Raw genomic sequence first — 13,644 nt, 5'->3', positions numbered from 1 at the left:
ATAGAAACAGAACAGATAAAGTCATGAATTTATCATAACAACCCTTACTGTAATCATGATAAAATTTAGAACCAGAGTTCACCACTGCACTTATATTCATTGATAGAGACATAACTTCATGGTCACTTTTGCCTAGAGGTGGCAGCATCCTAAGGTCTACTATGTAATCTGGAGTTTTGCATTACTTTTTGTACTAATTACTAATGAACAGTTGATTAACATGCTAAAAATTGCCTATTTGACAAAAAATAAACAAGAAAGCAGTAATTTCTTATATAGAGCCCAGGGCTACATAGAGGCATTAGAAGACAGGGGGTCAGGGATACCAATTTACAAAAACGTGGGGAGGGGGGCAAAATGTATTTTTCCAAATCTATGGACAACAATTTTGTTTTTAATTTTTGTTTATATTTGTTTTTTATAATACCAAAAAAGGATATTTTATAATGAAAATGTCAAACAACAATTATTTTCCCAAGTCCAGGGAGGCAACTGTCTCTCTGTCCTTATCCCCCTCAATTACTGCACCTGATGGAGGGAAGGTGGAATGTCATTGCAATTGTAACAAGTATTATATTTGGAGAGAACAAACAAAGACAATTCAAATGGCATAATTATCTTTTGGCTAACAATTTAAGGTAAAATTGTAGTTTAAGGGCTTTTTGCTATCTTGGGAAGTAGTTGAGTCACATGATGGAAACCTTTGGAAAAGGTATTGTCAAGTTTATATGTCTAGTGTTTTCTTATTGTTAGTGCTTAGAAGACTGCATAGGTCTAAACTGTTGGAATCCTGACAAAAAATGCATTGCCTTAATTTTGAGTTTTCAAACTCTTATTTATTGGCATTGGTTTTGAATCCTTTTATAGGTGTCTTGCTAAAGCTAAGAAATAGTTCTACAGGTTTTACAAACTTATAAATTGGCATTGATCAGAGGTGTGGGGCTGAAAACATTTTTCTTATCCTTCATTTTAATATACAATCTATTTTGGGCAAAATTCTACTTTAGCTACTTTTGACTATCTTGGAAAGGGGTTAGGTTAGGAAATGAAACTTTCAAGGATGGGTCTACAGGCTAAAGTTTGGGTCAATATCTACCAAATCATATTATTGAGTTAGGACTAAAGTGAATACACCATTCGATGCCTTTTTTTATGCTGATAATGAATATAATAACCATTTTTATCGGAAATGAATTTCCGCCCCCCCCCCCATAGCGGCCAATTCCGGGTTAGTTTCGGTATAGCCTATAGAGGGGGGGGGGGGCTGAAATTCATGTCCAAAATAAATGATTATTATATTCACAATAAACATAAAAAAGGCATCAAATGGTGTATTAACTTTAGTCCTAACTCAATAATATGATTTGGTAGATATTGACCTAAGTATGTCCCAGGAAGGTATTTTGAAGTACCTACCTCCACTCCTCCTTCTGGGGGTCTTTTGACAAAACAAAATGACAAATTGAAATTTTGACAAAACAACATTTTACCTTAGCCTAATTTTCAGCTATCAGTTTCTTTTTCTCTGGTTTTAGTTCTGAAATGCAATTCCTGTTATTTGAGTAGAATTTCCAGTCATTTCAATGTTTTTTTTTCAAAATTTAGGAAAGCATTTGCATATCTTTAAAACCTTATAAATTGGGATTGAGCAAAGTTGTGAAGCTGAAAAAGATTTTGTTGTACTTCATTTAAGCACAAGATTATTTTCCAGGTTTGAATTTTATAACACACAGAATTTTAAAGGTAATCAAAGGTCAGGACCCTCCAGAGGGAGAAGGAGTGGAGGTAGGTACTTCAAAATACCTTCCCGGGGTATACTTTAACCTGTAGACCCATCCCCAAAAGTTTTGGTTTTCTAACCTAACCCCTTCCCAAGATAGCCAAAAGTAGCTAAAGTAAAGTTTTACCATATCTATTAGTCTAGAGACTATTGGCAAACACCAAAAATTCAGATGATAGGCTATTTCTGTAGACAAATCTATAGTATGCTATTGAGAATAAATATTACTTTTTTGCCAATTTTTCTAAGAGTTAGGGCCAATTGAACAGCTGTTGTTGATTTTCCAACTCCACCCTTTCCCGAGAGTATTAGTATAATATTTGGTGATTTTAAGTCCATAATATACCAGTTCCAGAATTTGTATGAGGGTGATACAAAAAACCGCGAGAAATAATTTGAAAATGTTTTGCTTAATATTCAGCGTTGTCGTTGTGCCGGATGTGACAAGCCTAAAACTAAGCTTTAAATCTTCACCAAAGGAATTTATGCCTTATCACAGACAGGGTCGCCACCGTCAGTAGGATTTTACTATATCTAGAAAAAAAAAAAAAAAATCTAGTAAATTTAGAGGATCTAGTAAATTTCCCAAAATCTAGTAAAAAGTCATGATTTGTAGTAAACAAAACTTTTGTTATTTTCCATGAATCCAGGGGAAAAAATTAGGGTCCATTCATTACAAAATCTGATTTCGATTACGTTAGATATTATGGCTACTATTGCTCTCATTTTTACAATTTCGCGTCAACCCTAGCGCTTAAAAATCTCTACTTATCTCTCGGCTTCTTCTTAATACTCGCTTTGAAAGGCAAACTATTTAAAATCAGGGCTGGCTTAATTTGTTTTCAGAAAATTTTCCCAGACTGTCATAACAGCTGCTACGTTTGTTAGTTAGCCTTGTCTCTTTTTGAAGACGCTGCTGGAAACGAACTTTTTCCATACTTGCCCAAGTTCTTTCTGACTCTCTGCAGATAGCCCCATTCAAGTGCTGGAGCAGAGAGACAGTTCTTGATTTTGCTGGTCATCAAAACTAAAAACAGGAATAGGCTAAATGTCTCGAGTGTTTCGTCCCTGATGAAAACGAAGCAACTTGTTCTCAGGTCGTCAAGTGGAGTACATGACTGAGTGATCCCCAGCGATTTGACTCGGGCTATAAAGAAATGGAAACAAGTAGATCCCTTCATTCAGAATTCGACACTAGTGGATACTTTAAATTCGGATGAGGCCGAGGAAGATTAAAGCCTTTTATGTGCGACTTTTTTTAATTGTGACTACTTATTTTTCTTCTTACTTTTCAATTTGTATGGTTTGCCTGACCTGAAGAATATTGACACAATTATCTATTTTTATAACTAATTATTGTATGTTATATACTTTTCTTTTTCTTGGCAGTCCTAGTGAAGTTCGAGGTGTACTTTTTTATTTATACATTTTAACAACTAAACGGGTAGCCGATTACGTCATTGTCGTTTTGAAGGGACATAGATAGTATTGGTTTTTGATTCCCTTGAATACGAACGAAAGAGAATCCATAAGAAATCAGTTCAAAACATCCTAAATTAATTGCTTTAAAATTTGCCAGAAATCTTTGTAAGTAGCTTGTTCCTTATTTAAAGACCAGCCCAATTAGTGTTTTAGAAGTGGCAAATTTCCTCTTAAAAATGCAAAATTGAAGGGTTTAGATTTCAAACCTAAAAACGGAAAATGGGGGACATATTTCAAAAGCCGTCACTTTTAAACACACCTCAGATTCTAAGCACTCCATCACCTGAACTGCTTGGTGAATATGAGTTGTATCTTTTCATCTTCGTTGATTGTTTTTTAATTTCCAATATATCTGAATTTTATGTCTTGAAGACCATTGATAAATTTAAAGTCTGGCTTCACCAGCAGAATTTCCAGAATCAAAGATTCCAGACTATTGTCTGACGTCTTGGATACACCGCATCTGTAATATGAAGTCTATCCAGTAGTACATCCATATGATAAAAAAAAGGATTTTTGAACTTATAGGTTTCCGGAATTTTCAATCATACTATGAAAACAAAAGAAAAGAGGAAAAGAGAAAAAAAAGAAGAAAAAGGAAAAAAGATAGTGGAAATCCTATTGATTATCCTCCTATAGTAAAAATCGATACTTGATGGTGCGCGTGCGGCGGCAGCCGCACGCGCACCAAAATTTTTTTTAGTATTTTTTTTAAGCAAAAAATTTTTTTAGTATTTAGTAAAAACAGATACGATTGAGTAAATTTTTCTTCTCAGATTTAGTAAATTCTTCCAGGCCAGGGTGGCAACCCTAATCACAGAAAAGAAGGACGATGTTTTACGAATTTTCAATTTAAAAGGATTGTTCCAAACTATAGTTTTCATATTTTAACAGTCTCAAGTACATTTTAAAGAGAAAATTTCCTTCTGTAAATGTACTAAGTGGAGAATACTGGCCATAAGATTTTCAAAGGTTCTAATTATCTATGAATTCTTTTAAGAGCATTTAAGGTTATTTATATCTTATATTATTGAAAATTACGAGTATCAATGATTATTTTCCAACGATTAGATGAGGTTTTGATTCAACGATTTGGTATAAGCCTAGGGTTCCAATCATACATAAAGGAACATGTTAAGAAAAAAATTCGTACTTTATAATATGCAGAATAATCCTAGTTAACATATTTTGCAGCAGGAGAACCTTTATCTCCACATTTTCCCTACATTTCCAGTTTTTCTATCACATTTCTAAATATTTGTGTCTATTCTGAAAGTATTGAAAATCGTTTATAACCAAACATCCAAACGCCAGCTAAATAATCTAATCAAACCTAACTTAGCCTAATTTATCAGTATTTGTCTACTAATATGTTTTAGTGAGAAATTATAAGATGGCACTGATGTGGTTTGATTATGCGAAAATGGATAAATGCAGTCGAATCCATGTTTGTTTTTCAGAATTTTATTTTAAAAAATTGTACAACAGTAAAACAAGTGAAGATAAAGGTTCTACCGCAGTAAAATGTGTTAACTAGGATTTTTATGCAATATGCATATTATGAAGTAAGAATTATTTTCTTAACATGTTTCCTTAAGTAATGCTAGAACTCTAGGCTTATACCAAAGGTTTCTTACAAATTTGCACCGAATCATTTTGCATAGTATCTCCATTTCCTGATTAAAGTCGGTGCTGGGGAAATAGCAGTGTTACGGGAAATACTTTTAAAATGTAGATAAAGGTTCTACCGCAGCAAAATGTGTTAACTAGGATTTTTATGCAATATGCATATTATTAAGTAAGAATTATTTTCTTAACATATTTCCTTTAGTAATGCTAGAACTTTAGGCTTATACCAAAGATTTCTTACAAATTTGCACCGAATCATTTTGCATAGTATCTCCATTTCCTCATTAAAGTCGGTGCTGGGGAAATAGCAGTGTTACGGGAAATACTTTTAAAATGTAATTAATTACAAATTTACATTACAACGTATCTTCATTACAAAATACGTATTAAAAATAAAAATTATTGTAACTACAAAACACCTTTTTCTCAAAGTGTACTGTTTATGAAAAAAATTCTTAAGAAATTCATTATCAAAGTTGGGACTTTGTTTTTAACAACAAAAGTTTCTCAAACCTCTTATTGCCAAGCTTACTCTGCTTTGCAGTAAAAACCAAAGCCCAAACAGAAAAAAGACGTTCCACTGAAGCAGACGATGGTATGGCAGTATTGAACTTTTGAAAAATTCTTGCAACGTCTTGATATTCAGTTAAGCAATCAATCGAGCATTTTTATCGTCCATAAGCCTCAATAACTGAATTGTCATGTTATAGCCAAAAGAAAAATCAGAGCTTGTCGCAACACCATTACTATCGAAAGTAAAAAAAAGACATCAAAACAGATCAACGTCATTTGCTGTACTCGGCATTACAATCAGTCAACAGAACAGATCATCAGCTATGGATAGAAAAATATGTCTCATTACGTAAAGTTGCATCAATGATTCGGCCACGGATATCTCCCGGTATTCATCTTCCCTTGAAATCAGGGTGGATTCTCCTAGCTACTGCTAGCTCCTTAAAATTTTACTCAGCTGCATTTTAAAAGTATGTGCAAATCGGTTCTCTAAACCATCCAAGGTTACTTCCACAAAAGCATATGCGCGCTTGATAGAGTGTTTTTGTTTCTAGTAAATCATTTCCTTTCTTACTGCAATCAATGTGGGCAAGAGCTTTCCCATAAAACAGTTCTTGTCATCCTGTAGTGTGTCAAGTACCCTGGTGACATGCTAAGTTACCTTGGCATTCTCTTCAAGAAACTCAAGCTCAATCGCTTTCCACTTCGGTTTGTTTAGTTTGATGTACTGAAAAAATGTGCGTTGTCAGTTTAATATACATATTCTGATATTTATTCCTTAAAATTAATTTATTTTTGATTTCTTAAAGTTATCAAAATAAAAATATTTAAAAGATTTTTTTTAGTAAAGTACAAATTATATTCTGGATTTTTTATTGGATCTCAAATTTTGATTGGAAGTGTTTGGGGAAATGATGTGTGTGGGAGGGGGGTTGCATTTGCCCTCTGATCACTATTGACTCATAAAAAAGGCACTAGTCCTCTCAATTTCCGATCGATCAGCCCTTTTTGAAGCTTCTACGACAAAACTTTCTATAAGAACCGTATATGCCCTATGGGCATAACTTACGACCCTTGTCCTGAGGGCCATGGTGGGAGGATTGTCATTGTCAAAGGCGTAATTTACAAACCTTCCAACTACGTTGAACCAAACGGCCATATCAAAATGCTGATCGTAAATGTTTGGGGAAGTAATGGCCGTGTGGGGGGGGGGGGGGGCAATGCGCGATTCCCCTCTGATTACGTTCGATTATTTAAAAGGGCAATAGCCCTCTCAATTTCGAATTGAATGAGCCCTTTTTGAAGTTTTTACGACAACACTTTCTATAAAAAACCTTATATGCTTTTGGCATATCTTACAACCTTAGCCATAAGGACTGTGGGGGTCGTCATACTCAAAGACATAATTTCCAGACCCTTTAACTACATTAAACAAAATGGCTATATATAAATGTTGATCGGAAGTGTTTGGGGAAATGATGGGCGTCGGGGGGAGGGGGGGCATTCGCCCTCCGATTGCTTTTGACAAAAATTTTAAAATTTTGATCGAATGTGTTCGGGGAAATAGTGGATGTGAGAGGGGGTTAGTTGCCCTCCAGTCACTTTCGACTATTAAAAGGGCACTAGCCCTTTCAAATTCCAATCGAATGAGCTATTTTTGAAGTTTCTACGACAACACTTTCTATAAAAAACTTTACATGGCCCCAGGGCATAACTTACAACCCTTACCCTGTGGGTTGTGGGGGAGTTTTCTTACTCAAAGACCTAATTTCCAGACCTTTAAACTACGTTGAGCAAAATGGCTACTTCATAATTTTTATTGGATGTATTTGGGGAAATGCTGGGCGTGAGAGGCGGTTAGTTGCCCTTCAATCACTTTCGACTATTAAAAAGGGCACTAGCCGTTTCAATTTCCAATCGAATGAGTCCTCTTTGAAGTTTCTACAACAACACTTTCTATAAAAACCTTATATACCCCCAGGGCATTGCTTAAATCCCTTGCCCTGAGCGCTGTGGAGGGTATTCATCCTCAAAAGACCAAATTTCCAGAACTTTCAACTACGTTGAAAAAAATAGACTTCTCAAAATTTTGGATTGGATGTGTTTGGGGAAATAGTGGGTGAGAGAGGGGGTTAGTTGCCCTCCAATTACTTTCTACTATTAAAAAGGGCACTAACCCTTTCAATTTCCAATCGAATGAGCCCTTTTTGAAGTTTCCGCGACAACCCTTTCTATAAAAACCTTGTATGTCCCGAGGGAATAACTTACAACCCTAGCCCTTAGGGCTTTTCGGGGGGGGGGGGGGGTTGTCAGCCTCAAAGACCTCATTTCCAGAACTTTAACTACGTTGAACAAAATGGCTATCTCAAAATTTTGATTAGATGTGTTTGGGGAAATGGTGGGGATGCGAGGGGGGTTACTTGCCTTCCAATCACTTTCAACTTTTAAAAAAGGCACTATCCCTTTCAATTTCCAATTGAATGAGTTATTTTTGTAGTTTCTACGACAATACTATCTATAAGAACCTTATATGCTCAAAGGGCATAACTTACAGCCCTTGCCCTAAAGGGTGGGGGGGGGGTTGTCATCCTCAAAGACATAATTTCTAGAACTTTCAACTACTTTGAACAAAATGACTATCTCAAAATTTTGAACAAGCCCTTTTTGAAGTTTCTACGAGAACACTATAAGATTTATATTAGGTTTTCTATAAAAAAACCTTATATACCCCCAGGGTATAGCTTACAACCCTTGCCCTGGGGGCAATGGGGGGTTTTCATCCTCAAAGACATAATTTTCAGAACTTTCAACTACGTTAAAAAAAATACCCATCTCCAACTTTTGATTGTATGTGATTGGAGAAATGGTGGGCGTAAGAGGAGGGATAGTTGTCCTTCAATCACTTTTGACAATTTAAAAGGGCACTGGCCCTTTCAATTTCCAATAAAATGAGCCCTTTTTGAAATTTCTACGACAACACTTCTATAATAACTTTATATAAACCCAGGGCATTACTTACAACTCTTGCCCTGAGGGCTCTGAGGGGAGTTATCATCCTCAAAGACCTAGTTTCCAGAACTTTCAACTACGTTGAACAAAATGGCTATCTCAAAATACTGATTGGCTGTGTTTGGGGAAATGGTGGGCGTGAGAGGGGGCTAGGAGCCTTCCAATCACTTTTATTTATTAAAAATAGGGCATAACTTACAGCCCTCACCCTGAGGGCTGTGGCAGGGGGGGGGGGGGGGGGGGAGTGTCCTCCTCAAAGACATATTTTCCAGATCTTTTAACTACGTTGAACAAAATGGCTGTCTCAAAATTTTGATTGGGATGTGTTTGGGGAAATGGTGGGCTTAGAAGGGGTGTTAGTTGCCCTACAATCACTTTTGACTGTTAAAAAGGACACAAGCCCTTCCAATTTCCAATCAAATGAGCCTTTTTTGAAGTTTCTACGACAACTCCTTCGATACGAAGTGCCCTTGTCTAAACAAAGAAAGATACGATGTGCCAACACCGTTTTTACTTAGGCAGCCCTCTTGCGCTGCCTTTGATGAAAAATAGCCCTATGTAACGTTTTATACACTTTAACGTGGGGTGTGTGGATACGATTTTACCACTCCCTACTTGCCAGGTTTGGGTTTTGGTTTGAGTAAAAAGATCTATCACAAACAGTAAGTAGAAAAAATGAGATCTTCGGTATTTAGAAACAGTAGGAACTGTTGTTTTCTTAAAAGTGTGTCAACCAGTTTTCGCGCCCTGAGTACCAAAAGTCAATCCACTAGATAAGGTAAACTTTAACGGGACAAACTGGTCTAAACCATCATCCACTACTTCAAAACAAAAGAAGCATTTTTGATCTTCGTTTCTCAAGAAACGTGACATTCTATTTCGGCATGGTAAAATCATATGTGTCACTTGAAGCATAAGCTCCCTTACTTTTGGCTCCATAGGAAATGAATACAGATGGCTGATTGCAGTTTAAAAATTTACAAATGGTTCTTTTTCTTTTACGTAGTACCCACCATTTTCCTCTTCGGGAGTTAAGAGTCTGCTTATCTCCATTTTATTTGTTTGCTATCTGTCATGAGAAGCCCTTTCTGTTGCAGTGGCTTCAATATTTGGACTGAATCCTTCATAGAAGCTGGGATATTTGTCTCCGAATTAGTTTGAGTAGGCTCATTTAGTATGGGAAGTGGCCAATTCTTTATTTACTTACTGACTTAAAATTGTGAGCAATGAGCTGCTGCAAATTACAGTGGTATAGTGTAAACAAGCTTTAAGATTGGTGAAGGTGAACAGCCCCGGGTATCCTGTTATTCATTTGCTCTTAATTTTGAATGGATTTTGACTTTGTAAGATTTAATTTGTTGCACTAAACTTCCCACTTGGGTTGCAGGAACGTACTAAAAGAGTGAAGATCTCACTGGTAATTGCGGCGAAGCTGGCTCTTGGGATGACTCTCCTTCTTGATCCTACAGGGACCACTGAAACATTGCCTTGGGTCCCTCATTTCCAAAAGATGGTCAAGATGTTGCCATCAACATTGGTGGATGATATTTGTCACAAGACGCTGGTTAGTCATTTTTTATATCTCAATAATTGAGACTCAATATTTCTTGTGCATATTAAGGATTCTTTGGAGAGATACATTTTCAAACACTACACTCTCGCTCTACATTAACATGCCGTGATTTGGCTACGCAGGGCAGAATGTATCATTATCATTATTACAATAGATCAACATTTGATCTATTTTAAAGAGTTCATGAAGTGTTTCAATTTTTTTTGTGTATTTCTCTTGGCCTCTACTCTCCCCTCCCCCTTGACCAATTCGATGGTTATGATGATTAAAACATGTTTAGTATATGTCCGCCGCCAGACTATCCAAAATAACCTTTGATGGAAGGGTCATCTTATACTTCTATATTTCTGTTTTTTTATATTTCTTTTTTTGCTTTTCTCCTTAGCAAGAAGGATACAAAGAAAATACGCTCAGGATATTTTAAGTATTGTAAATATCTGCTGCGTTTGCCTCGGTGGTACCGGAACCATAGAATCGTTTCTAAATTTGATATTTTTGATGCGCCCTCGGGACTGAAACAAATATCTGCAGATCTATGTTTTAAAACTCAGCAAATGATTGGTGTTTTTGACCTTCTTTGGCCATATTTTGATTTGACTTAATTTATTTATGTTGTATTATTGAATTGTGTATTTATGTTTTTTTTTATCCCACAGTTTTTCCATTGTATTTTGTAGGTTTTAAATAAATATTATTATATTATTATTATTATTATGAATGTTGTCATAGTTTTATTAGAGCCATATAGGATGTAAAAAGAAAAACGCTATTATTACGTTAGCTCTGATGACATCGGTATGTTATGACTTCATTACATAAAAGATCGATATAGTTCATTATTCGAGGGATTTGATGTTTTTCAAAATCACCATAGTTGTTTTGGTTATATACATATAGTTTTAAAGTGAACGGTAAAAATAGTTACCATTCATGAATCACGTGTTTTGCTATTCCGCCTGCGTGCTTTAATAACGATAAACTTTTCAGAAATTTTTAATGACGCCTTAGACACCAAAAACATAAGGTATATATAAATTAGAAGTTGCCACTGTACAGTGGAGCAAGAGGTCTCCTTCGGTGTTGAAGGATAAAAGTTGAACGCACTCTGTGGCAATGAGTAGTTCGTTCGGAATGGCAGTTTGGAATGCTTCGGCCTTGAATCCCAAACCTTATCCAGTAGTGCTTTTTGTAGCTTCACAAGATGGTGAAGGATCTTTGTCCACTTTTTTCGGTGGATCCTTTCTTTGACAAAAAGGTTTATAGTTTTTGTTTTCCATGTTTTTTGCATTTTCTTAAATTTGTAATTTTTACATTTTTTTTTAATTGAGGAATTTTGTCGGAACTTAGGAACTAAGTTCAAATATTAAAAGTAGTTACTGTTTAATGACTTGTAGTTCCAATATCTTTTTGACTTTATTATGACAGATTAAACATTCTTTTGTATTTGTCAGTTTGAAAAACAGTCAACGCTTTTTTCATAAAACCATTAACTTGTTCTGAAAATTAATTATGACTTAAGGGGAATTATATTATAATACCTATAAAAACCCTTCAATATTCCTTACAGTGTCATTTTCGTACCCTTTAAAATCTCTTTGTGCTTGCCAAACTGCCCAGAATTTTTTTTTTTCTAGGCTCAAACTTTCAAAATTTCTATGATAGTTGGGACTGATAAATATGAAGAAGGGATTTAACCTCTGACCTCCTAACATGTGGAAGAATTTAGTTTTGTGGAGGATTCTATAACATACAATGGTTATTAACTATTGCAAAGCTGAGTACCGCTTATTAGGATGAATGTCACTTCTATTTTTGTAGGGTGAGGGCTGTTAAGGTAATAAAAAGTGTTTGGTTTTTTAGGCCATCACTTTCAAAATCTATATGATAGATGCTTGAAATAACTATCAAAGGTGGTTTAAACTCTCAACTCCTAACATTTGGAGAAATTCATTTTGAAAAGCGTACAATACGGGTGCTGAGAGTGTTGGATGTTTATTTGAGGGGTTGAAGTCGTTCATTACCCCCCCACCCCCTACCTAGCATATAATTTTTAGGTAGACTGAATTTAGTTTTTATTTTTTCATATTGTTTGCGGGTATTTTCTTTTCTACTTTTCTTTCCTGGCAATTTGCCTTACGGGGGAAACTATACTGAAGTTGTTGTTTTGCTCTTGTTGTAATTTTAATGTTAATTAAAATAACTCAGTATTATAATTAAAGGAGATAAATCCAAGTTTTTTTTCACGGATAACAGCATTACCAAGACACTGCCTCTTCGAAATGCAACGCCTTTCAAACTTTGCAAGCATGGCTCCCAAAATAAATGTGGAAGGATAGCAAAAAATACAGGCAGTGACGTGCAATTACTCTTTAAGATAATGCGAATACAGCAAGCAGAGTCACTATCAAATTGCTCAAAAGGTCATATCATATCCAGCCTCACTGTTTTCTGGTAAAATGAGGTGGAAAACTGGGCAATGGAAAAGCAATCCAGCTTTGTTTTTTTAAACCATATCTGCACAAACTTATCTGTTAGCCTCATCAAATATTTTTAATCGCCAAAATCTGGAAAAACAATTTTAGATCCCCAGCTAGACTTTTACTTGATTGTTAGAACAATGGACAGCCTTGGAGATGTATTTTACGAATGTTGTCTGAAGACCCAAATCATGGATAAGGTCTAAAAAGGTCTAATAAGATCTTCCGTGTTTTAAAATGGAGGAAACGAACATATCCACCAGTATTCTTCGGGTTTAATATACATTCCAAGTATTCTTTAGCTGGCCCATGTTCAGGATTCAGATTTTCCAGGAGATCAATCATGGCCAGGCGTCTCCAGTTTCTATAAATCTTTGTTTTATCTCATCTGGGAACGCTAAATTTCTTGAGAGATATTGATAGAGTTCTAAAGCCCTGCTCTCTGACAGATTTTTATCCCAATAATTTGGCAAATTAAAAAAAGAATCTCTAAAGATGAATCCTGCTTTGATTTGGGCAATTGCTTCAATTTGGAAGTGTCGATTAGCCTTACAAACCTTGTCCAATTATGTTGGCTTGACCAATGGATTACTTGCAGACAAGGTTATGCTTTCACATACTTCCATGCCCAAGAATACTCATCAAAGTGGTTAATATCCAGATTTTTCTTTTTCATCTGTTTTTCTGAATTTTTGAAATGATTCTTATATAGGGCAAGTTCATGAGGTTCTTGAAAAGGGTTATGACTAGCTCTCCCGTCTCTTGTTTTATCAGATATAATTAGTGTGGGTCAAAAAATTGTTATTGAACAAGCCAATTGCAATTATTTGCACCAACTCAAGTAGTGTTCTCAAAAGAGGGATCAGAAGGGTTTTTAAACCCTTATCAGGGTTTTGATAACAGTGAGTCTGGATGTGATATGAGTCTTTGTGCTATTTGATAGTGATACTGCCTTTTCTATTTGCCCACCTTATAGAACTCACTCCACATATACTTTAGGGAATCAGGCCTGCTGACTTTGAAAGGCGTTGCATTTCGGGGAGGCAGTATCTTGGTAATCTGTGACAGAAACTTAAAATTATCTCCTCTAATTGTGTTACTGAGTTCTTTAAGTAACATTAAAATTACATCAACAACAAAACAATAACTTCAATTTGTTTTCCCCCGTAAGGCAAATGGCC

The 13,644-nt window shown here is 35.6% G+C and overlaps 1 protein-coding gene across 1 annotated transcript in view; it reads right to left on the bottom strand.

Annotated features, from left to right (window-relative positions):
- Positions 1-2,203, bottom strand: part of Nubp2 (NUBP iron-sulfur cluster assembly factor 2) — a 34,666-nt gene extending 32,463 nt beyond the window's left edge. Inside the window, exon 1 of the mRNA XM_089093009.1 lies at positions 2,009-2,203. Coding sequence (XP_088949135.1) covers positions 2,009-2,119 — 111 coding nt within the window. The 5' untranslated portion in view covers positions 2,120-2,203. The remainder of the gene's footprint in view (positions 1-2,008) is intronic.
- Between the last annotated feature and the right edge of the window lie 11,441 nt (positions 2,204-13,644).

Source organism: Artemia sp. Qi Xiang Cuo, chromosome 8 (genome assembly GCF_049724085.1).
Source record: "Artemia sp. Qi Xiang Cuo chromosome 8, ASM4972408v1, whole genome shotgun sequence".
Classification (NCBI taxonomy): domain Eukaryota; kingdom Metazoa; phylum Arthropoda; class Branchiopoda; order Anostraca; family Artemiidae; genus Artemia; species Artemia sp. Qi Xiang Cuo.
The sequence above is the reverse complement of the archived record's forward strand: the minus strand, read 5'-3'. Positions and strand labels throughout refer to the sequence as shown.